This window comes from Aplidium turbinatum, chromosome 18, assembly GCF_918807975.1.
Source record: "Aplidium turbinatum chromosome 18, kaAplTurb1.1, whole genome shotgun sequence".
NCBI lineage: Eukaryota > Metazoa > Chordata > Ascidiacea > Aplousobranchia > Polyclinidae > Aplidium > Aplidium turbinatum.
In genome coordinates this window covers 14684660-14709704 of record NC_137489.1, presented here as the reverse complement: position 1 = coordinate 14709704, position 25045 = coordinate 14684660, and the positions used below count along the sequence as shown (strand labels likewise).

General features: G+C 39.5%; 1 protein-coding gene across 1 annotated transcript; it reads right to left on the bottom strand.

Moving 5' to 3' along the window:
* Nucleotides 1-2313: 2313 nt before the first annotated feature.
* Nucleotides 2314-24025, bottom strand: LOC145787835 (C-type lectin mannose-binding isoform-like). Its single transcript, XM_082599671.1, has 3 exons — nt 23750-24025; nt 19400-19556; nt 2314-2934 (listed from the first exon to the last, which is right to left on the bottom strand). The coding sequence occupies exons 1-3, from the start codon at nt 24009-24011 to the stop codon at nt 2679-2681; spliced, it is 675 nt and encodes a 224-aa protein (XP_082455797.1). The 5' UTR covers nt 24012-24025; the 3' UTR covers nt 2314-2678.
* Between the last annotated feature and the right edge of the window lie 1020 nt (nt 24026-25045).

Here is a 25045-nt window from a genome sequence, read left to right as displayed (position 1 = left end):
CGGTTACTTTTTTCACTTAAGAATTGCGGATCGAAAATCAAAATATGAAAAGTTTCGTTTGGCAACACCGATTTTGGGCAAACTTTGCAGCCCGAGATTCTGGATTTTATGCGCTCTAATTGGCTGAAAATTATCCTTGAAGCTCCACCCCTTTTGGTATGTTACAGCAATTTTTGAATCTGTTGGGGCTGCATGAAAAACAGCCCCACCTGACCGAACAACTTTGCAGACTTTTTAAAGTTAGTTTTTGTTTCGCAGAGTAGCGATGAGCCATGAATGTAGAAGTGTTAGCTTGTAGAGTTGGGTATTCAACAGGTTATAAGAAGTGCTAGGGCATCTCAAAATTACTTGAACCTTGTAGCCTATGCAACGGCTAGGCTAGTCAAGACTAAGCTCAATACTAGTAAAGTTTATCTCCAAAGCAATATTGTTAGTTTTTTTTTAAATTATAGCTTAGGAATACATCAACTTTTCAACAAAGTTTGAATCCATTTTTTCAAAATTTGGGGTGAAAACTTACTCAGAACGCACCAAATTTAATGCAACGTTTCAAATTTTTCTGGGGGAGACCCCCAGACCCTCCGCAAAGTCGTTTGCAGCCCCACTACTCACAAAACCACCAGCCGCCACTGCTTGGCCTTATGCTTCCTTTGTTAGCCTTACCATGAACTTGGCTTCCTGGGAGAGAAATCTCGCATTGAACATGATTTAGAGACAAAAACTATTTAGAGAGGGCATGTAGTTTAATAGACGCTTAATTGAAGGCTTTCTAAAAAGCAAATATTTTAATTGTTTTCAACTCAGGCCACTTGTAATATTTTCCCATTTTCAATCAGGGATAGTTTTCAATCAATGGGTTTACGTTTTCTTCTTATGCCCAATAATAAAATTTACATCTATGGCAAGCAAATTTCAAGTCAAACAATTTCTTATGACTTTGTGTTAGATGACGTTTATTTTATGTATCCTACTTTTATGCTCTTCGGTCTTTTTGCATTGAGTTACGTCATTTTTAAGTAGGCTATGTAGTCTTATTTAAAGGTGTTCACATTTTTTGAATTGCCTTTTCATCAGCAATTTTTCTATTTATTATGTTGTGTATTGGTCTTGTGATCAATCACTTTTTCTTTTTACAAGCTCATTAATACTGTAGATCTTTCCCTTGCTCCTTGTGCTTATAGGTCAAGGTTCATACCCAAGCCAACAGGGTAGTCAACTGGGTGACTTGGCTGCCAGCTGTCCCGCAGGATTCTTTCAAAGTAATTTCTGTTTAATTTTATCATGACCTTTCACGCTTATTAAATAAGCGAGTAGGTTACGTTGCATAATTAGGCGGAAGCTGCAGCTGTACTTAGAAAACCATTTATAATCTCAACGTCATCATCGACCCTGCCCAGTTAAGGTGTTTTAGCTTCCATGGTTCTCCACATTGACCGATCGTCTATTGTTTTCACTAAATTTACGAAATCCTCATTAGTTCATGTTTCTAAAATTTTAAGTTTTTTCAGACATGAACATCCCGGATCAAGAAGTCGTCCCATCATTACAAAACTTTCGATTCCGCTCTTGCGATAGACTTGCTCAATGAATATCATTTTCTATTACACGATAGTTCTCATCAGTAGGTCAGGTTTGCACAGAACTACTCCATACTGCGTCCAGCGACGGATTCAGAAACTTAAGGTTTCACAGAATTCCTGCTGAAGAGCATTAATCTAGACACATATTTTTATTGAAGAAAATTTTTCTTTTTGCTGCCTTTACTAAGTAAAAGAAGGTGAATAAACAGCTCCAACATAAGCAAAGAGTAAACATATCAAAAAAGGTTGAGAATCACTGAGACAGCGGCTTATGACTGTTCTTTCATAGGCTTTGTGCGTTCTCAAAATCTGATTGGCAAGTATTTACAAACAGTCTGCCCGGTAGCTCACTCGATTAAATTACCAACTTTGTAAGTGAATAAACCTCACGATCAAGCGGCGCTGGTTTAATTCTCGGGGTGTGCGCTTGAGCAATGCATTTTAAAGACTGCTTTCCATTTAGCGGCACTTAATAGATGAAATAATTCATCATCAACAACATTTCAATAAGCAGAAGCTTGTCTTTGTCAAACTCGGTGACCGAGCCTGCGTCTAGGTTCAATACCTCCATTAGTAAGTAAAGTTGTTTAAGCTCTTAAAGAAGTTTTCTTAATCCGAAAATAAATTCCTATAACCAAGAGATGTTAATTCATCTGATGTAATATCTACGTAAAAGTAATGTTATAACAACTAGGTTTGCTGCAATTATGTATTTTAATGAGGATATGCAGCAATGTTTCTTAATTCTATTGTACTTTCTGTGAGCTTCAGTGTAACTTACACAAGTTCAAAACAATTAAAGTGGTGTCCATCGTTTGTTCACTGTACGATATTAAGTTCAAATGACTACGAAAAAGCTATGCATAAAGGTCACAAACTTTACGAAACCGTTAAGTTTTTTAGCCATTGAATTGAGCAAAATCTAAAACGTACAACACCAGTAGCTTACTTTCTTCCGTTTAAACTTTTAACATTATCGAAACATATGTTTTTAATGTTAAAAATTACACCTCAGAGAACGCATTTTGATTAATATCAATAAACATTTAGACGACAGAACATGTCTAAATGAAAGGGTTTTGAAATTAGATTTAAGTTCTACCCAAGTCTCTTCTCGCACAGAGCGTAGATGGAGTGCACACAAGACCTATCATTAGATTTGTAATTAACGCTTGCGCCCCACAAGTGCCCACAATCTTCACCATTTCCTGCGTTGTCCGGCTGTCCTCGACCCCAATGGATATTTTCAGGAGTTGCAGTCACCCCATCGATCCACACGAAGGTTCCTTCAGTTGTGATGTCATTCAGACCAATCCAAGGTGCATCACCGTGCCGAATGGAACTAGCTATGATGCTAAATACAAGTTATCATTAGTGAACTTGTAAATGTGGTAACCGTGGCCTATACGGTGGTAACACAATGCAAAGCCACTCATGCACGTTCATGTATCTTTGATGTAGGCTAAGGTCGCTGATGATTGACATTTACGAGGAAACCCATTAAATGATGTTTTCAATGTAAACGTTCAATGAAAGCCACAGTTCATGTAACTACTGTTAGTTTAACTCTCATCGGACTGCTATCTTGGCGTGGTAAGACAATTTCCGTGCCTCGGTGACCTTTACCGCGGAGATAACTTCTCCCAGAGGGCCAACCATGCTAGAAAGGACGAAAGGTTTAAGCCAAACAAAACGTAGTCTAAGTATTCAAGTCTTCATCGACGGAACAAGCGGATGAAGTCAATCATAAGAACGTCTGTGAAAGCGGATGAAGGCTGCAGCGTGTCTCCAGTTCCAATCGTCTTAGCTTGCTTTGCCATTGGACGAAACTGGTGGTCCTGTCAAGTTGATGTGTGACCGTTGAGTGAGCGGCCTCAAATCTACGTTAATCGACCTGCGAAAGTGAAAGCTGGAAGTTTCTAGTTCGGAATCGACACGTTAGTGGTGGTAACGTGATTTAGTCGCTCTGTCTTTCTGGAGAAACGGAAAAGATATTCGGCAGCAGTTATTGCGACTGAGTCTTCCTAAAGATTCACTCTGCTCACCGTGAACAGGGAAAAGGCTAAGAAAAGTAACTTAAACACAATCTGCTTCAACGCAATCTGTCTAGAACAGTGGTTCTCAACCGTTTTGTTGTCACGGACCCTTTTAGACAAATTATTAATTCTGCGGGCCCCTACCTAAATTTTGCCTGAAACTCAATTAACATACTATTGTATTGTAATTGTAAGACTATTGTAATAAGTACGCTACTCAACTACTGTACTGTGTCATATTGCATTGCCTCTATGACTCCTGCGGCAAATATCAGGTTAAACAGTTGCTCAAATAAGAAAATGAATGAATTGTTCAAGAAATGTCAGCAGTATTTGAATATTAAGGTGACCCAAAGTGCCATGCCGAAATTTTTTCAACGTAAGCAAATTTAATGAGGGCTGTAGTTGTTGCCTTTCCTGAACTAAACGACTGAACTGTGGTTAAGTTTTTGACAATGCAACACGCATGTCATCTTCAACGTCCAGGCTGTAATGTTTCGCGGATCCCTTAACGTCTAACTATTTCGGACAAGCTCTCGTAGACAGGCAGATAACTTTATTTGAATCTCAACATGTACTCAGACTTCAACATAAACTAGCAACGTAAACGCCCACATAGCTGCGGCACTAAAACGATTGAACTTATTATTGGAACTCAAAATGGAATAATAATAATGTTATGGTTTTATTTATTGTCGCTCTACAACAGCTAAGGTCTTTTAGCGACAGGGCTCATTTTTAATTTGTATCAGGTTTACGATGTTATCACATTATTACCCGACTCATTCTCACTGCGCTATGCAAGAAAGAACACAATCGGTACCGTTTTTAAAGTCTTCGGTTTGACCCGACCTGGAATCGATCTCAGATCTACCAGCACCAGAGCCGAAGGCGAAACCACTCGACCACTGAGCTGGTCAAAATGGAATAATAATAATGTTATGGTTTTATTTATTGTCGCTCTACAACAGCTAAGGTCTTTTAGCGACAGGGCTCATTTTCAATTTATATCAGGTTTACGATGTTATCACATTATTACCCGACTCATTCTCACTGCGCTATGCAGGATGGAACACAATCGGTACCGTTTTTAAAGTCTTTGGTTTGACCCGACCTGGAATCGATCTCAGATCTACCAGCACCAGAGGCGAAGGCGAAACCACTCGGCCACTGAGCTGGTCAAAATGGAATAATAATAATAATAATGTTATGGTTTTATTTATTGTTGCTCTACAACAGCTAAGGTCTTTTAGCGACAGGGCTCATTTTTCATGTATATCAGGTCAGTGCCGGTCTTTGGGGTGTGCAAACCGTGCGATCGCACAGGGCCCGCAAATTAGGGGGCCCGCAATTTACTCAGAAAATGCAGTAATTTTGTCATTTCCAATGGAAAAATTCAACAAGTGAATTCAACAAAGGAATTAGCAACAAGAAAGACTCAATGGGTGCAACCTATTTCGTTCTCTGAAAAGATCGAGAAAAAAAAACAACATAGCCGAAGTTGCTGATCGGAGTTGCCGCAAACATTTCAAATTTCTCTCGATCTTTTTAGGGGACGAAATTTGATTTTGTTACTCCGATTTCAGGGTACGAAATCGGGGTACGAATTTTGCAGGGGACGAAATATGTTGCATCTAGACTCAACATAGCTTTATTTCCGAAAAATGCCCAAGAATGCATGATCTTATCCTTTTGCCATGCCACCGAACAGCACCATTTTACAGTAGCCTAATATTCCTACCCAAATTTTGAACATGCTCTCAGAATGCCTCAAATTCAAAGTAATTTTTCAAAATTTTCTGGGGGAGGTCCCCCACACCCCCCGCCGCTGGGTGCCGTCTTCGGCGATCACGCAGTCAGGCTTCGCTAATTCCCTAAGACCTGGCACTGATCAGGTTTACGATGTTATCACATTATTACCCGACTCATTCTCACTGCGCTATGCAATTGCAAGATAGAACACAATCGGTACCGTTTTTTAAAGTCTTCGGTTTGACCTGACCTGGAATCGATCTCAGATCTACCAGCACCAGAGCCGAAGGCGAAACCACTCGGCCACTGAGCTGGTTCGAAATGGAATAATAATAATGTTATGGTTTTATTTATTGTCGCTCTACAACAGCTAAGGTCTTTTAGCGACAGGGCTCATTTTCAATTTATATCAGGTTTACGATGTTATCACATTATTACCCGACTCACTCTCACTGCGCTATGCAGGATAGAACGCAATCGGTACCGTTTTTAAAGTCTTCGGTTTGACCCGACCTGGAATCGATCTCAGATCTACCAGCACCAGAGCCGAAGGCGAAACCACTCGGCCACTGAGCTGGTAAACCGAAATGGAATAAAAAACAACGCTGTCAGGAAAGCGTATTTAACAGCGGCCAATCAAGAGGTCATGGAAAACGCGCAAGGCAAAATGCGAAACACAAGGTACAATCTTAAAAGGCAAGTTCTCAAATAAATTAAAAGTTTAAAGGCACGTTTCCAATATTACATCTTCCTTTGGCTGAAGAAAAAGAAAACTATTTAACGATACACTAATAAATTAAACTTATGAAGAGTGGTACACTGCCAAATACACATGAAATAACGGTGTTACATTCAGGGCCTATGAGAGGGGGTGCGGAGGGTACGGCGTACCCTTGAGGGCCCAGGCCTGTGATTGTTGGGGGCCCGGAATTGTGATTTTATAGTTGACGCGCAAAAATATTCGGTTAAAAACCATCCTAAACGACTAAATTCAAGCATAAAAGTTGTTATTTAGTCCTGGGGGGGGGGGGGCGTAATGTAGCAAGAGGGCCCAGAAAGGTAACTAAGTGCATTGTGCGCAAATTAGGGGCCCAAAGTGGTGATTTAATGCTTTACGTTAAAAATTTTCTGTTAAAAGCACCCTAAATTAAATCATAAAAGTTGGTTATTCTCCTGTCCTGTCATAGCGTAGCAAAAGCAAGGTTGAGATTGCCTAACCGCCAGATTATTTTTTAAAAGCCCAGGTGTTTTTGTGTTTTTTAAAAACTATTTAAAGGTAGTTTCACGCTTGTTTTACTTCAAAATGAATTTAAGAGTCTGTTACATCCAAATGCCTTGGAGAAAAAAAACTGACCAGAGTGTTGGTCCATTACATCAGAGTTCTACAGTAATAGCACATTATACTGTTATGTAGGCTAGTACAAATTATCCTCTTTGTACAATACTAGCCTACTGGCTGTATGTGAGTCCACATCTTTTAGGTACAGACAATTAGGCGCCGGTCAAATAGCCGCGCACACTATGATGTCAGGATATTTAGGTGCGGAGCATTGTGGCGCCCGGTCATTTAGGTGCTATTCTTAGTAAAGTCTACATTGTGTTTTTTAGGTAGGTTATTTCATTATTTGCAGTGTTTAATTGCGCATTTTCCATATTTATTAATTGTTTAATAAAAATCTTCATCCTTACACCTCATGTACCTTTTCAAACAAAAGAGCCTGCTACTTAGTGGGTTCTTTGCTGTACTTGCATTATTGCATACGTAGTCAGTAGTCAGGCACTGCACACCAAAATTTTTACCACCCGCTTGAATATAGGCTACGGTATGTTTTTTTTACTTATGTTTGGTGGAGTTATTATTTGACTTAACTAAAAGTGAACTCAGTCATGTTCGGAAACTTGAATAATTTATTGATAAAGCCTTCGCCGGCGCAACCTGGACTAACAACAAATAAATGCTGAACTCACAAAAAACAGTAGGCTATATTTTTTCTGTTCAATGTAACATTTTGTGTGAAAAGCATTGCCCTACCTGCCAAACTGATATAACCTGCAGTGCAGACTTTACTAGGAAAGCACCTATATGACCGTGCGCCACAGTGCTCCGCACCTAAATATCCTGACGCCACAGTGTGCGCGCCTATTTGACCGGCTCTTAACTGTCTGCATCTAAAATACATGCTCCCCTGTATGCAGAGATTAGAGGCCAAAGAAACTTTACTTGCTTGCCACTTGTCCCACTCAAGATTGACCAATCACCATCCAGTGTTGAAGTTAGTTGTAACATCACAATATTCAGTATATATATATTATATAGTATTATTGTATTCAAGAACCTCTGTTTTAAGTTACATTATGTGGTACAGTAATTACTTTACTGTCCAATACTCATTCCTAAGTCCTACCTACATTGTGTGCAGTGTAAATGTTTTTCTACACTGTTTAGCTGTACTTGCAGAATGTCTTGTATATATTGAGTTTTGGTCTTCATCTTTTGCTATTTTATTTAATATACAAGTGCATTTTTCTGCTTTTGTCTTCAACAGGTGCATCTTCTTTTTTTGAATTTAAGTAAGAGGAGACATGATTCACATCAGGTCATTTTTCTCAGTTGGTGTAGCACAGCAATGTTGTCCTAGTTTCACACTTGATTCAAATTTTTGGTATTTCTACTCATTTTATCAGCACTGTGTTGCTTACTGTGTAGTGTGTATTTACAACCTATGATATTCTTTCTTTTCCATGCTTGGCATTTCTGTAGTGTAAGAACAATTTCAAGTTAACCTAAACCTTATATTATGTCATTATTCAGATGCATAGGAACAGAATTTAATTTAGAATAGGCCAATCCCATTCTCTGTTCCTCTAAACTTGTATTTTATGATGCTCAGTCTTATCTTATCTGGCAGCAGGGCAGGGTAGGCCTTATTTTATTTGGAATTGGCCCTTAGGCCTTTTCTATTTGGAATTGCCCATAGCCTATTGAAATTAAATAATAGTTTTATTGCAGCCTGATACTATTATATCGCACAAATGTCTAATTCTGCAGTAAAATGTTGTATGGTGTGCAATGCGCCTAAGCAAACATCATGCGCTTTACCCAAGACGAAGGGGGCCCGGAGTGAGAGGGGGGGCCCGGAATGACTCCTCGTACCCTTGGTGAAAACTTCTCTCAGAGGCCCTGGTTACATTTACTACACAATTTATGTTTCAAAAGCTTAGGTGAACAGCAAGTGTTAACTTAGGCTATAGCACGTAGCCTATACTTTCGACTCTCGTTGTTAGCATTTCATTTAACTCAAACAAAGCACTTTTGCTGTTGATTCTACTTTTATAGTGGAATTTAACTAAAAATGAATTTGTCTTTGAAGCAGTGGCGTAGCCAAGGGGGGGTTTTGGGGGTTACAACCCCCCCCCCTTTGACACGCGTGTGACGTCACGATAGAGAATGATGCTTTCAGTCTAAAAAAAATTGCTTAATTTTAAACAAAATTGCGTTAAACGAGCGAGTTTTGCCAATACCAAACATCTCGGCCAGGAATTAGCAACAAGAAAAGACCGAGACTTAGCTTTACTTCCAAAAAATGCTGAAGAAAACATGATCTTATCCTTTTGCTATGCTACCGGACAGCACCATTTTACAGGAATATTTGTACCCACATTTTTGTTGAAAATGCTCTCAGAATGCACCAAATTCAAAGTAATTTTTCAAAATTTTCTGGAGGAGGTCCCCCAGACCCCCCGCCGCTGGGTGGTCAAAACCCCCCCTTTTAACATTCCTGGCTACGCTACTGCTTTCAAGCAATGATTTTACCAAGATAAGGGGATTACATTGTTTTCTGCAATCAAAACAATACATTATAACATATTGCAAAACAAAAATAGCACGTTAAAAGCTTTCACAACAAACAACACAAAAGCAAGTCAACTTTCATTTAACTTTCCATCAGCATCAATTTCTTTTGTAACTTCTTCATCGGCATCAATTTCTTTTATCAGCTGCAAGTAGCTGCATTTCTCTACATTTGACTGCGGGTGTAATGGGCTGCTAGACGTTCGCTGATTAGTTTTCCAATTCCAACTATCACAAAAATTTGCAAATTTGAACGTTAACTCGACCATCCTCCTGACCTCCTCCACTTTTTAAAATTTTCTGCAACTTTTCCTTGTTGGAAGTTCACTTCTGTCTTTGTTGCTTGCATCGAATCCACTTCTTACACCATGTAATGTTACACTTCGTACACCATGTAATGTTACACTTCTGACACCATGTAATGTTTCGCAGACTCCTTTCCATTTTTTGAACAAACATATAACTTTTTTTAAATCTCAAACATAAACTAGCAACGTGAACGCCCACATAGCTGCGGCACTAAAACGATTGAATTTATTATTGGAACTCGAAATGGAATAATAATAATAATGTTATGGTTTTATTTATTGTCGCTCTACAACAGCTAAGGTCTTTTAGCGACAGGGCTCATTTTTCATTTATATCAGGTTTACGATGTTATCACATTATTACCCGACTCATTCTCACTGCGCTATGCAATTGCAAGATAGAACACAATCGGTACCGTTTTTAAAGTCTTCGGTTTGACCCGACCTGGAATCGATCTCAGATCTATCAGCACCAGAGCCGAAGGCGAAACCACTCGGCCACTGAGCTGGTTCGAAATGGAATAAAAAACAACGCTGTCAGGAAAGCGTATTTAACAGCGGCCAACCAAGAGGTTATGGAAAACGCGCAAGGCAAAATGCGAAACACAAGGTACAATCTTAAAAGTTTAAAGGCACGTTTGTATCGACTGCTGTCTCGTATTCGTCATCAACCAATATTCTGCAGTGCAATCCAACGTTCTCATAATTCTACTGTTTAGCCTACTTTCAAGTTTTAATATTATTAGCATAATTCAACTGTTTCAAGTTTTATTAATTCAATAGCATTGGGCCTGGCAGCACTCGAGCGGATGAATATTTTCGTGATAAAAGGACTAGCGTGGCAAGATTCGTTCCTTTTCCTTCCTTTTCAAATTGACACAACTTGGCGTGACCTGTTTTTGTCTCGGCTATCTGATGACATCGACTTGTATGCTGGGTAATCAATAAAGAAGACCTTTGAGAAGCAACTGTAGTGCTTGATCTATGTATACAGAATGTTAGCTTAACCACTTCTGTCACAATGACATCTTCCCTCATCACATCTGTTACAATGGTGACCCCGAGTAAATTTTCAGAACTCACGACCTGCAACAAAGACATCAACGCCACCTGGTAATGTACCACATTTTTGCAAATTTTTTTAACTTTTGTAATTATCTTCTACTGTAGTCTATATGCATAGTTTCTAACTTCTATTTTCAAGGTACCTTATCCTTATGGTTGCAACAGAAACCACTGCATGCAAAAAAAAAAAATTTTTTTTTAAAATATCTCTAATCATCTAGCAGCCTACTGCAGCCTGTATTAATCATTTTCAACCACTTATAAATAATTGCTATTCCATGGTACCTAATCCTTGTAGTTGCTATAGAATCCACTGCATAAATTTTTTTTTTAACTTGTCGCAAGTAACTAGTACGGTACCGTAGCCTACAGGTAATTGCCAGCCATACTCATTATCAATCTCCCCCATTATGCATCGATTTCCTAACAACTGCAACGTTTATAACACGTCATGATGTCTCTCTGCGCTCACGTCACTTTGTACACTTTTTTACTTAAGCCTACTGCCACCTTGTGTTATACTTAACGTCATCTTGCCGCAACTCGTGTTGCTGTTTTGTATTTTATTTTGCCTAAGCAGGCCTATCTAAGCTTACGCCATGACAACGTCATGTAGGCCTGCTCTCTGTGCTCACGTCACTTTGTACACTCTTTTACTTAAGCCTACTGCCACCTTGTGTTATACTTACCATCATCTGCTTGCGGAGCTTGCTTATTTGCTTGTGGAGCTTCTTACCTTTTAACAGTTTTTTGATTGAATTATCACGTCTTGTGCTTTTCGCATTACTTTGTTTTGTGCCACTATCTCTTGTGCTTCTGTCTTTCTCGCGTAATCTGCCTGAGTCCTTGTCTGAACAATCAATTAATTTTACCTCTGAAATACTTGACTCGTTGTGCTGTGTAATTTTCAGTTATCATTTTGTTTGAGCGAGGCAGTTTCTCAAATGTTTAGATTTGACCATATTTTTGCTGTGATACTATATGATTCTTTAGCATTTCTTTTAATAATGTATTTTTTCTTATAGGCTTGAAAAGGGCTATATGACTAGCCGAAAACGTTCGCTTGTTGTTTTTTGTTTTTATAATGTTAAATGTAGTGTTGTTGCTTAGTTATGTTTGTTTATGGTTTAAAAGAGTTTAAAAAAGCCTTAGAAAAAAGTCTATGGTTTAAAAAAGTAGGCCTATCTAAGCTTACGCCATGACAACGTCATGTACTTTCTGTGTATACTATGCCACAACAAACTCAACTATATGCCTAACGACTGAATTCTACTCTAATTTACCGTCCTGGGCAAGACGTCAAAACTGCATCCCTTCAGTAGCTTACGTCCTGGACAAGACGTCAAAACTGCATCCATTCTTCCATTCTATAGTCACCCGTTTAACCACAGTCACGTGACGTTGCAACAACTTTTTGTACTCATATTTGTCGCTACTTTTTTTAAAAGTGACCCATCATCAGCCGGCAGTTGCCGCCATGACCACGTCATGCTACGTATGTTCATTTATTGCTAGTTTTTTTTAATGTATCCTATCTCAGCCGGCATTTGCCGCCATGACCATGTCATGCTACGTCATTGCAACAATTTTTTTTTCTGCTCGTGTTTGTCGCTTTTTTTTTAATGAGTGCTGAGCCTACTCAGTACCTATACTACGACTCTCATAGTTTCTTGTCTCGTTTCCTACCTATCATCAGCCGGCATTGCCTTGCCAATTTAATAACTTGTGTGCCTACATGTATCGCCATTTTTTTTGTAAAGTGTCTGAACTGCTTATGTGTCATTTTTTTAGCGGTCGCTACTCTGTCTCAATTTTATTTCAGACGCGCCCATCAACACGGTTGCTGCGAGACTTGATGCGCGACTTCAAGGGACTTCAATACAGCACCACGATGATGTCACGACAAGCTCACTGATGAGACCACTTCAACATGGCACCACAGCATCCCATGTTCTCCACGACTTGCACTGAGTTGAACAGTCCCTCATGACATACCTCACCACGAGATGCCTCCACGGAGATGACTTTCAATACGGCTATACACAGCCGGCGACCCAACCAATATGGTCAACCCCATATCTGTCGCTACTCCCTGCGACACACCTTCGACGTGCAATTGCTGCATCGTTCATCATTCAAGCCTTCTCTGCGTCAGAAGCACACCGCGACGTTTCAAGCCTTCTCCACGTCAGAAGCACACCGCCGACGCAACCAATATGGTCAACCTCATATCTGTCGCTACTCCCTGCGACACACCTTCGACGTGCAATTGCTGCATCGTTCATCATTCAAGCCTTCTCTGCGTCAGAAGCACACCGCGACGTTTCAAGCCTTCTCTGCGTCAGAAGCACACCGCGACGTTTCAAGCCTTCTCTACGTCAGAAGCACACCGCGACGTCAACCAAACCAGTGCCGCTATTTGCTCCACTTTCGACATGCAATGGCTGCATCGTCACACAGCTTGCAATTATACAAGCTGGCCTCTTTCGTGTCATATTCGGCACACATCAACGGACTCACAACTCAACAGCTGTCGTGCTCGTCATCCATCAATGGACTACTAACTGAACTGCTTATCACCTGCTATCGTGCTCATCATATGTCATCGAACTTCCACATCAACTGCTGTCTCGTCCTCCCTCATCAAAATACTCGAACTAAAAGTATGACTTTAGAACATCCTGTCTCGTACAACCGAGCGCGCAACGTTAGGCTATATACATTTTTTTTACCTTTCTGGTTTGCTTCCATGGGTGTCAGGTCCTATCTCTTCGGAGGCAGGACATGGACAGCCATGGACGCTTACCTGTTTGTATATATGCTTAATTTTTCTCTAAAAAAAACGCTTGTAAATTTTTTTCTCTCATGGCTGATTTTACAGTTGCGCCCCGGAAGCCACTTTAACAAGTCGAAATTCTGCCACTGAAATTGATTAGAATGCAACCGCCAACCAATCAGAACATGTTATAAGAGGCTACCGTCCAATTGTGATCCTTCTCGCACTCATCCAGAGAGTTAATGCTTGTTTTGAACTTTATTTGGTAATTACAGAAGAAAAAGAGCAATAGCAGTAGTGGGAATCGAACCCGCGTCAATGAAATGACTACTTTCTAGCCCTAACCTTAACCCCTAAGCCAACCAGCTGACAAAAAATCCATCACTTAATTTCCTTTTTATCATCTTCTTTTCGCCATTTTTTACGTCACTTAAACCGTAGCTTGTGATTGGTTGGCGGTTTCATTCTAATCAATTTCAGTGGCAGAATTTCGACTTGTTAAAATGGCTACCTTGCGCCCCAGTATTCAATTTCAGTTTCTAACCCTCAATCATAACTTACTGTTTTCGTCATTCACGACATCTCTCCTATGTTTCAATGTCGTTTTGACTGGGGCCAACGTATGTATCGACTGCTGTCTCGTATTCGTCATCAACCAATATTCTGCAGTGCAATCCAACGTTCTCATAATTCTACTGTTTAGCCTACTTTCAAGTTTTAATATTATTAGCATAATTCAACTGTTTCAAGTTTTATTAATTCAATAGCATTGGGCCTGGCAGCACTCGAGCGGATGAATATTTTCGTGATAAAAGGACTAGCGTGGCAAGATTCGTTCCTTTTCCTTCCTTTTCAAATTGACACAACTTGGCGTGACCTGTTTTTGTCTCGGCTATCTGATGACATCGACTTGTATGCTGGGTAATCAATAAAGAAGACCTTTGAGAAGCAACTGTAGTGCTTGATCTATGTATACAGAATGTTAGCTTAACCACTTCTGTCACAACGACATCTGCTTTCATCTCTTCTGTTACACGTTTTCAATCTTACACAGGCAATTTCGATGTTTAGTGTTTATTGTAACAAGAGCTGTAACAAGATCTAAGGAAGCATTCACCTATATGCTTACCGGTAGCCTACATATCTACTACTTGTGATAGATGACAGGTGTAGTTTAAGCTGTTCAAGGTCAACCGTCAATGTAGGCTACGCACTGTAGGCAGCAGCATAGATTTATTTTAATGCATACCGGTACAGTTTATTCTCGCGGGCTTGAGCTTGACACATTTGCATTCAAAGAGAGAAATGAAAGTAAAAAGATTGCTTTTCGTTTTTTTTCCAAAATTCATCAAGGTAATCACGGACCCCAGGTTGGGAACCACTGCGGTCTAGAAAGCCGTTTTCTAGTCCTTCGGTTGAAAAACAAAGTATGTAACCATGACAGAGATAGCATACTTCCTAACATTTCTAACAATCCTAACATTAGCCTACTTCCTAATTCCTAACATTTCTACTCATGTGATTTAAATTTGGAATTTGGGAAAGTGCATATTCGTCTAGAGATGAAACACACTCAGAAACAAAGGCACGACATGATTGGTGAGAAGAAACTAAACTACCTCATCTTTCAAAGCTTGTTTTGCTTCCACAATATCTTTACCTGATGAATGTGTAGCCTATGTTCATTGACTTTCTTTAAAATTTGAATATTATCAATATGCGAGTTCGTGTGTAATCTTGTTTTGCAACTTGCAGATTTTCTTTCACTGCACTCCCAATAAATCGTAGTGCCACCTTTATTCGTCCTATTCCGATGATAGCAGGGATGGAGGAACCACGTGGGCCTCGTGGGCCTGGACCCACCTACTTTATTTTCTGGGTGGGCCTGGCCCACCCACTTTTGAAAGCCAAATTTCTTTGAAAAAGTAGTGAAAACGGCAAATTAGAGAAGGAGTTCCAAAAAAAAGCTCTTCTCTCATTTGATACACACTAGTTTGATTACAGAAGCCAACAAAAAAATTTTGACACAAAAGGTGAGAGTCATTTTAGAGTAGGCTATTTCAGGGCCCCTGATTCCAAAAATGCACTTAGTTTTTCGAATTTTCGAAACTACCAGGAATTGAATTTCGAACCAAGATTAGGCCACATTCTTCTGTAACAAAGATAAAATTTTAAGCAGCTACTTTATTGATACAAATGGCCTTCGTACCTTGATGGGTGTTGCTCAGTAGGCCTATAGTAAGCCTACCATAATAAAGAATTGCGTTTGTTCCTCGATGGCTTTGTTTTGCTTATTCGTCTAGTTTGTTAAGCAAAACAATGTAGCCTATGTATTTTATTTGTACTTAGTAGCTTAGTTAGTAAGTCTGATATTGTTGAAGTCAACAAAATAATATATTAAGGTGATTGATTTCAAATGGCGTTTATACAACTCAGAAATGTGCCTAGGATTACTTTCAGTTTTGTCTATGTAATAAACGACACGATGTTAAATCTAAGTTATAGGGGCTCAAAATTGCAAAAAAAAATGTTTTTGCTGTAAGCTAGCTTAAAAACTACAGCCAATTCGAAAAAAGTGCACTTTCGGAATCAGGGGCCTCGAAATACCCTAAAATGACTCACACATGCCGTGCCTTTAAAAAAAAGTTTTGTTTGCTGTGTTATCTTTGATAGCTCAATGATGAAATCTAATCTTCAAACTTTTCTGTTGAGCCCACTGTTGATGGGAAGCACGTGTGAGTGTGGTTGCGTGTGATTGGTGGAGTAATCTATAAATCAATCTAATTGTTCTCCAGGTTAAAACAATGATATCATTATATACATACTATGCAGTGCATGCACGTAGGCCTACTGTATAATGCTGCAGATTATTTCTCCCAGGTTGGTATTATAACTGTGTGTGTATATTGCCTTTTTATTTGTGTATACATCGCCATATTTTGTACAGCGCTATAGAGCAATTTAATAATTTTGTAATTTGTTTGGCCAAATCGGACCCAAAAACGGAAATTTTTTGCTGGTTGGCACAAAAGGAAATCATGAAAACACGATGTATAAGCGATTTGAAGTATTAGGTATGCAGCAATGTTATGGGGGGTCTGGGGGGCTTCGCCCCCCAGAAGTTTGATTAACTTTGACTGCTACGCCTTTGGGCCCACCTACTTTTAAAATGGTTCCTCCATCCCTGGATGATAGCCTACATAAATTGCAATTCATCTACAAGAATGTCTTTTTCTCGCTCACTTTTTATAACGGTCACCATTTTGGGGTGACAAAATTTGAAACAATAGCGGAATCTGAAAAAAGACTGTCCTCAGAACTCAGTGTAAAGCTGTATACGTTTGTAGGTATGAGATAGGGAGTTGATATTTATATTCCCCAGAAGCATTTTTTCATTTAGTTTGGCATTTGCAGATTAAAATTTATCACGCCTTTTATCACAGCTGGGTGCTAAGTTTAAACTATTAGAGCAGCGTTTCTTAACCTGGAGTGCTAGCACCCCTTGGGGGTGCTGGAATAGACTGTAGGGGGTGCTAAATGCATGCGGTATAATATCAAAAAATTGCCATTTTACTTTTCTGTATTTTTTCATCTTTCTGCCAGTATCAGCAGTTGTCATACCAATGATTGCTGTTTCGAAGTAGCCAACCTGATTTTCTGTTATTGTAGTCATCTTCCAGTCAAGTACGCAAATTGATCCTGAGTAGATTGAACGAACTTATCTGGTGGGTGGTTTGTTATAATATTGTTGCTCACCTCTCGCTTCTAGAAACCACCATGGCAAAATACATTCCCACAAATCACTCGTATACCGAGTGGATACAGCAGCCCTTCTTGGCAGACATGAGTGATGATAATAGACTAAAGGAGAAGTTGATTGACATGCAGGTGAATCAGAGTTGTTGGACAAAATTTCGTCCTTCCGCTTGCTGATTTCTGGTGTGATCAGTTGACAGCATATCCTGCATTGGCACGAGCAACACTGGAATTGATCGTTCCATTTCTGATTACTTACCTGTGTGAAATGGCGTTTTCCACCATGCTCCAAATAAAAACAAAGGAATCGCCTTCAACATTGGTTGCTCCACGATATGAGAGTGGCTTTGACCAACACGAAGCCTCGAATAGAGAAATTGGTCACACATAAGCAACAACAGAAATCCCATTGATACATGTGTAACTAGTTACCCAGCTGGGTAACTTAAGTAGCCTATGCTTAAGTTTGTCCATGTTCTTTCACTATTCTCGGGTTTTCCTATTTCTTTTGTCACCAATGACGACAGTCGATTTGAAGAATAAACAAAATGATCAATTTGTTCATCGCTTTCCTTTCAATGGTGCAGGCCAAAGTTTAATGGCGGCGCCGAAATTTTGACATGCTTTTTTATCGCTGGCGGTATTTTTGTATTTTTTTGTCGTCTAACAAACTGTGCTGTTGTTTTAAGAGAATTGATTCACTTACGTATGATTATAATTGAATTTCTGTTGGTAAATGAAAGTCAAATACCAAATCCTGAATCAACTTCGTTAAAACAACTGCACAATTTGTTAAACAACAAGAGACTTTAATACAAAATATATCGCCAACGATCTGAAGGCGTCAAAATTTCGGCCTCTACTAAACTTTTGGTCGGCACAGGAATAGTCGCTTGTCAACAATAGGGAGGGGGTGCTAGACTGATCTGGCCTGTTTACACGAGTGCTAGAGTCAGAAAAGGTTAAGAAACGCTGTATTAGAGGAACAATGGTTCAATACAGACTCACAGCTGGACTTTTTCGCAGCTATTTCTTCCTCAAAGACGGGAAATTTTCCGACTGGCAATTTTCTCGACGGAAATGTTCCCACACGGCCAGTTTTCTAGCTGACAATATTCTCACACGGGCAATTATCCGACGGGCAATTTTCCTAGTGCCGTAGACTAAACTACAACATGTCGATGTCGAACCGTAGTTCTTAATGAGGCCTGGAGATTTAGGAAGATAAACTAAGAGAAGCATGTGGTCAGTGGCGTACGCAGGATTTTCTCAAGGGGGGGGCCATTGAGAGTAGCGTAGCCAGGAATTTTGAAAGGGGGGTTTTGACGACCGGCGGGCGAAGCTCGACGGCGTTTTCGCTTAAGACGACACCCAGCGGCGGGGGGTCTGGGGGGCCTCCCCCAGAAAATTTTGAAAAATTACTTTGAATTTGGTGCATTCTGAGAGCATTTTCAACAAAAATGTGGGTATGAATATTCCTGTAAAATGGTTCTGTCAGGTGGCATAGCAAAAGGATAAGATCATGTTTTCTTCGGCATTTTTCGGAAATAAAGCTATAAGTCTCTATGTTTTCTTGTTGTTAATTCCTGGCTGAGATGTTTGGTATTGGCAAAAGTCGCTCTTTAATGCAGTTTTGTTTAAAATTAGGCAAGTTTTTTTTAGACTGAAACCATCATTCCCAAGCATAAAGAAACTGAAAGCATCATTCTCAATATCGTGACGTCACACGCGTGCCAAAGTGGGGTTGTAACCCCCAAAGCCCACCCCCCCCCCCTTTGGCTATGCCACTGGCCATTGATATCCCAGACGTCTTCATGATATCCCAGTATGGTTTTAGTTCAGACTTTATCCATTTCTCTCTCACTAATCACTATAGCCTAATAGGCTTACAGAACACTATGCTACATTGGCATACCTGGGGTGGGGTAGGTGGATTGGGCCATGTATTTCGTATTGGCTTAGTCTATAAAACAACATTGTTACAGTAATTGCTTTGACAGAGCAATGCAAAACATATTAAATGCCTTAATCTACGTCGTTAACTACTAAAACATTTTTAAGGGGGGGGGGGGGGCCATGGCCCAATGGCCCCCCCCCTGCGTACGCCACTGCATGTGGTAATTTAGCTTTCTTCTGGAGGTTGTAATCTTCTATATCTGAATTAACCTCGACATCATTTAGCCTACTAATTCCATTGCAAAAGCCTTTGCATTGAAACCAATAGTTCACATTAAACTCTTTAGCTTATAAAGTGTATTTATTTCTACTCTTACAATCGTGTATCATAATTTCGCACTCCAAACGTTGCTAGATCTCCTTCCATGCTTTGACACAGTGTTCGACTGTCCTGCCAGTTTTGTCTGGATTGCGTCACCAGATATTGGTAACCATTTCCAGGTGCAAACCAACCTTCCTCTGGTAAAAGCTGATCTGAGAAACGAAATATTTAGTGTTATAAACGCTTAAGTTAAATTATACTTATGTAATGAAGCTGAGATGAAGAATAGGCTAAAATGCTGCAAAACTTATTGTTATTGACAACAAGCAGTGCCGGTCTTTGGGATGTGCAAACCGTACGATCGCACAGGGCCAGCAAATTAGGGGGGCCGCAATTTACTCAGAAAATGCAGTAGAATGCAGTAATCCGAAAAATGCCAAAGAAAACATGATCTTATCCTTTTGCTATGCCACCGGACAGAACTATTTTACAGTAAGTTATTAGTGATTTTCCTAACCACGAATTTTTTTCATAAACACGAAATATTTTTCTTCATCCACTCTTTAAATCTGAATATATATATTTTTGGTGGTAATCGCTTCTAGCTACTTGCGTCTACTTTAGAAAAAAATAATTTCAGCGGAAAACTACAACAACTTTAAACATACCGACGAAAATCGTGATTGAGAGCAAGGATTTTGCGGTTTAGGGAAAAATCCCTAATCCGTAATTGCACAGTTGGGGAAATTCGTGGATACTACAAATCTTTCAATAGCATATTTATTTTGGAATAAATTTAATTACATTTGACATGGTTAGCTCCTGCATACCTACTGATTATTATTTTCAGATAGTTTCATCTGAAAAAAAAAACACCAAACCTGAGCGTAATGGATCCCAAAAACGATGTTGGTCCATAGGACAAAATGAATTACCATGGGATCCGCAATTTTTCTAATTCTTATTTATTTAGTGCAGAAATATCAATCCAGACATTTTAAAGACTTGGAAACACAATACCGGTAGTCGACATACGACGTTTTTTAATCAAATTATAATCAACAACACAGCAGAAGAAACACGAAAACAATACTGAAAAGATCTTCAAATATCTTGATTCGCTCTGCGTGGCTAAAACTCTATCAAACTAACTATAACTCTATCAGGCTTAAACAACCATAGATGTGAAGTCAGGTCTTGCATGCCAAATTTGAAAAAGCTAACCAGTAACCACTCGCCTACCTCTCTTGCTAACGAATTTACACCAGCTTGCAACATTCAGACATTTGTAAATTTGCCTCCGGCTCTGAACACTCCCACACTAGCCTGTATAACTTAATATACATGTTTAGATAAGTTTCTACATTCTCCAATGCATATACCAGAATTATATCTGCATCCTATAGGCAAAAGGTACTCTTCATTACACTTCCTTACCTTTTCCATGACCAGATCAAACTCGATATGCCAATGGCATGGTTGTCTTGCGCAATCTTAAAATTTCCCAAACCGAAAAACTTACTATCTCCATCTAGCGGTTGCTGTTTTGAACTTTTATTTGTCACATGGCGTTAGAGTAGCCTATTACTTCCCAATTCCATTGATGTTTCACTGGTCATTCTAGGCTCACTAGAAGAGAATTTACAGCAAAGTTCTAAAGTGCAGACGGTCAGAAAGTTTTCAATTTGATTTGAGAAAGGTTTTTGGGCCTAGGTCAAACATTTGCTGATTGTTAAAATCTGAAAAGCGATTTAGGTCTAATTTTTAGTGCAGAAATAGTGATAGCAATTTCTTACCTGTGCCATTTCACTTTTTGAGTTTAAACAAACATTAGCCTGTTTATTTTGAAATTCGTGTTTCGGGTTATTTCACTAAATATTCGTGGTTAGGGAAATCACATATAATATTCATACACAAATTTTTGTTGAACAAGCTCTCAGAATGCACCAAATTCAAAGCAATTTTTCAAAAATTTGTGGGGAGGCTCCTCAAACCCCCCGCCGCTTTGTGTCGTCCGTCGGCCGTCAAAATCCTCCTCTCCTTTCAAAATACCTAGCTACGCTACTGAATTGGATCATTATCATCAGTGGTGCCGAAGTAGGGGGATGGGGGGGATATATCCCCCCAATATTTTGGCAGCATCCCCCACAATAATTCAGAAAAAATTAGTTGCTATGAAGTTGTACTTCGATTTAGTTGTTTGCAAGCATCTCGAATTGCTGTTGTTTTTCTTTTATTGATGCTTGATCACAGTTCTAAATTGTCTTGGATTTGACGATAGACAATGAAGGACCTTCATTGAAGGTATTAAGGACGAGTTGGACCAGGCCACTGGCCACGGCACTACAGTAATGAAGAAACTGCAGAAACGTATTTGGGACTGGTGCTGATTTTGAAGCCTTTGGCACTTATAGAGCAATTTAGTATCACGTTGCAAGGAGAAAAGCTTGACATTGACTCTTGCGAAGAGCTGTTTCAGACCGTGAAAATCACTCGAGAGAAATATCGTGATTTGGAGTTTGAGAACAATAATTACAAAAATGCAGTTTCACTTCCGGAAAAATTTGCTGCTAATTTTATCACGCCTTTGCAAGCACCACGGCAAAGAAGAGTCCCTGAAAGAATGGGTGGAGGCTCGATGGCAGCTACTGCAGACACTCAACTGCATTAAGTTATAAAATACTTTGCAATCAGTTCATGGACAGAGTTATGTGTGAACTGACCGAACGGTTTGAATGTAGCCTGAATTCCGATTCGGCAAAATATAAAGAAACTTGCACGAATTTTCAAGACCGGCTTATATAGTTCCTGAAATGGTCAAAAATTATCCAGAGCTGAATAGACAATCGATGAGTTATCAAATTGATTCATTTAGCAAGGCAACAGGAACAAAATCTCTGTGCGATGCTTAAAGAGCTTACCAGGCATTGTCCGAGTTGGAAAAATTTCTCTATTCTCAAATAGGCCTACTCCAGCTGATTAAGATCCTCTTTTTGCCCGGTAAGCTCTGCTGCTTATGAGAGGTCGTTTTCCAATCTTCGTATATTGAAAACCTGACTGAGAAATACTTTGGGACAGGAAAGGTTAAATGTTAGCATTGTTTGCAACATTCACGAAAATATTCTTAATGACATCAGCATAAATGACAGTGCTAATGTATTTTAAATGCGCACTACCGCAAGACGCAATTCGGTTGTAACAAGTTCTTGTGATGTGTTTGAAAGTTAGCATTTTTGTCATAAATTTACAGATGTTCTTTTGTAGCTTCGATTGTTTTCAGTCGCCTGACTAGTGACTTTGTCCTATAGCGCACTAAGTGTAGTGATTCTAGTGAAGGAGAGGGCAAGAAGAAAAGTAGCCTATAAATTCTGTTGTTGTTTTTAGAAAAACTAAGTATTTATTGGAAGGAAGGTCATAAGTATTTATTGGAAGGTTCGAATCCCGCTGGAGGTACCAATTTTTCTTTGCTTGTTTTTTAATCTTGCAGCAAACAGCAAATCTTGTAGTTTAACAAATCTAATACCAGAACCACTAAAATTGTATATAAAAGTATGCACCCCCCCCCCCCCCCAATGTTCAAAATTTTCTAAAATTTGATAAAATTTTGATTTGTCTCCCCCAATCCTCAACTAACCTCGGCACCACTGATTGCCATTGGGGCCCGCAAAGCATATTCCGCACAGGGCCCGAAATACCCTAAGACCGGCACTGCAACAAGCCTTTATTGTGTTATTTAGCTGCATCTTTGGACCAGTGAATACAAAACAGCAAGTGAAATAAAGGATCACAATCAACGAGATAACAACAAACATTTAAGGAATCAATTGTGAGGATCAAACTGCAGAACACAACGTGACTCTACCATTTAAGTTCTATCAAATGAAGCGGAAGATCTCCGTGTTTTCGATGATGAGCAGGGCCATTGAATAAACGATTTGGACCCGATGCCAATGGAAATCCCGGGACCACCAAACAAGACACGGTTAAAAAAAACAATAGAACACCAAAGAATAGTCTGTGTGGTGTTTTTTGTTCTTCTCTTTTCTGGAAAGTTCCCACGTCCATAGAATTATCTTGGGCCCTGGTCTGAAAGTGCTCTCTGAAACTCCTGGTCAATGCTACTGACATGGCGGATGAAAGATGATTTGGGCCTGGTACCAATAAGATTTTTGGTCCCCGAATCGAAGCACATTTAAGAAAAACACACTTTATCCAAAGAATACGAGATCGTTTTTCAAGTTTCCCCGTCTTTTGACAGGTTACGGGCCCCTAATATCATTCTGGAACAGGCCCACAAGTACCCATTAACGGCAGCCTACTGCACGCTTCTGCTCATTTTGTATTATCTCATAAGTTTAATAATACACAATAAGGCCACTATTAGATAAAAGATTATTATCTTTACTTCTGAGTGCTTGAATTTGTTGTTTTAGCTCCATCACTTCAGATAGATCACAAACGCATCTTCCAACATCTCCTTTTTCTCCTTTTGCTCCAACAGGTCCGATAGGTCCAGCCACACCCTGCTTCCCAGGGCGTCCTTGGGTGATGACTGCATCATTAGGGACACGTTTCACAGCCAAATAGACTTCATCTGATTCTCCAATGGAGGATGCAAAAGCAAAAATCGAAAAAGACAAAATCGCGAAGAAAATGCTAGCTTTCATTTTTATCAACACTTATTGCTGTAAAAATAGTAACAATTAAGATAAGTGAGGCTTCTCTGGTTCGACTCTCGGGGTGTGCGCTTGAGCAACGCATTCTAAGAACTGCTCTCCATTCAGCAGCACCTAATGGATGAAATAATTCCCCGGCAACAACACTTCAACAATCGAAAATTTCACTCTGTTAATCTCAGTAACCGGCCCTGCGTCAAAAGCCTCAAGTATGCGAAACTACCAGGAATAACCTATCAAGGCTTTGTCAGTCCGAGGCTTTGTCAGTAAAGGCTTTGTCAGTAAAGATTCCAACAAACAAACAAATAATGGAAAAGCTGATAACTCATAGCCTAACTTATCACATCCCATAATGTGTAACTTGTTTTACAATAAACAGACATAACTCAGCAACAACACTACATTTAACATTATAAAAACAAAAACAATAAGCGAACGTTTTCGGCTAGTCATACAGCGCTTTTCAAGCCTATAAGAAAAATATTTTAAAAGAAATGCTAAAAAGTCATACAGTATCACAGCATCAGTATCACATATTTTTTGCTGTGATGCTGTATGATTCTTTAGTATTTCTTTTAAAATATTTTTCTTGTAGGCTTAAAAAGAGCTGTAGCCTATATGACAGCCGAAAACGTTCGCTTCTTGTTTTTTGGTTGTGTTTTTATAATGTTAAGTGTAGTGTTGTTGCTGAGTAATGTCTGTTTATGGTTTCAAAAAGTTACCTGTCTACCCAAATTGTCTTATTTAACAAGTTACTTAACCAACTGAGCAATCAGGTTTGTCGATACCCTTTGTCCGCCCAATCGCTCAGTTGATTAATCACCAGAGTTTGGGAAACAAGAAATATCAAGATCAAGCGGCGCTAGTTCGACTCTCAGGGTGTGCGCTTGAAGAATGCATTTTAAGGACCGCTTTCAATTCAGCGGCGCCTAGTGGATGGAACAAGTCACGGACAACACCATTTAAATCATCAGAAACTTCCCTCTGCCAATTTCGATAACCGGGCCTGCATCAGTGGTTCAAAG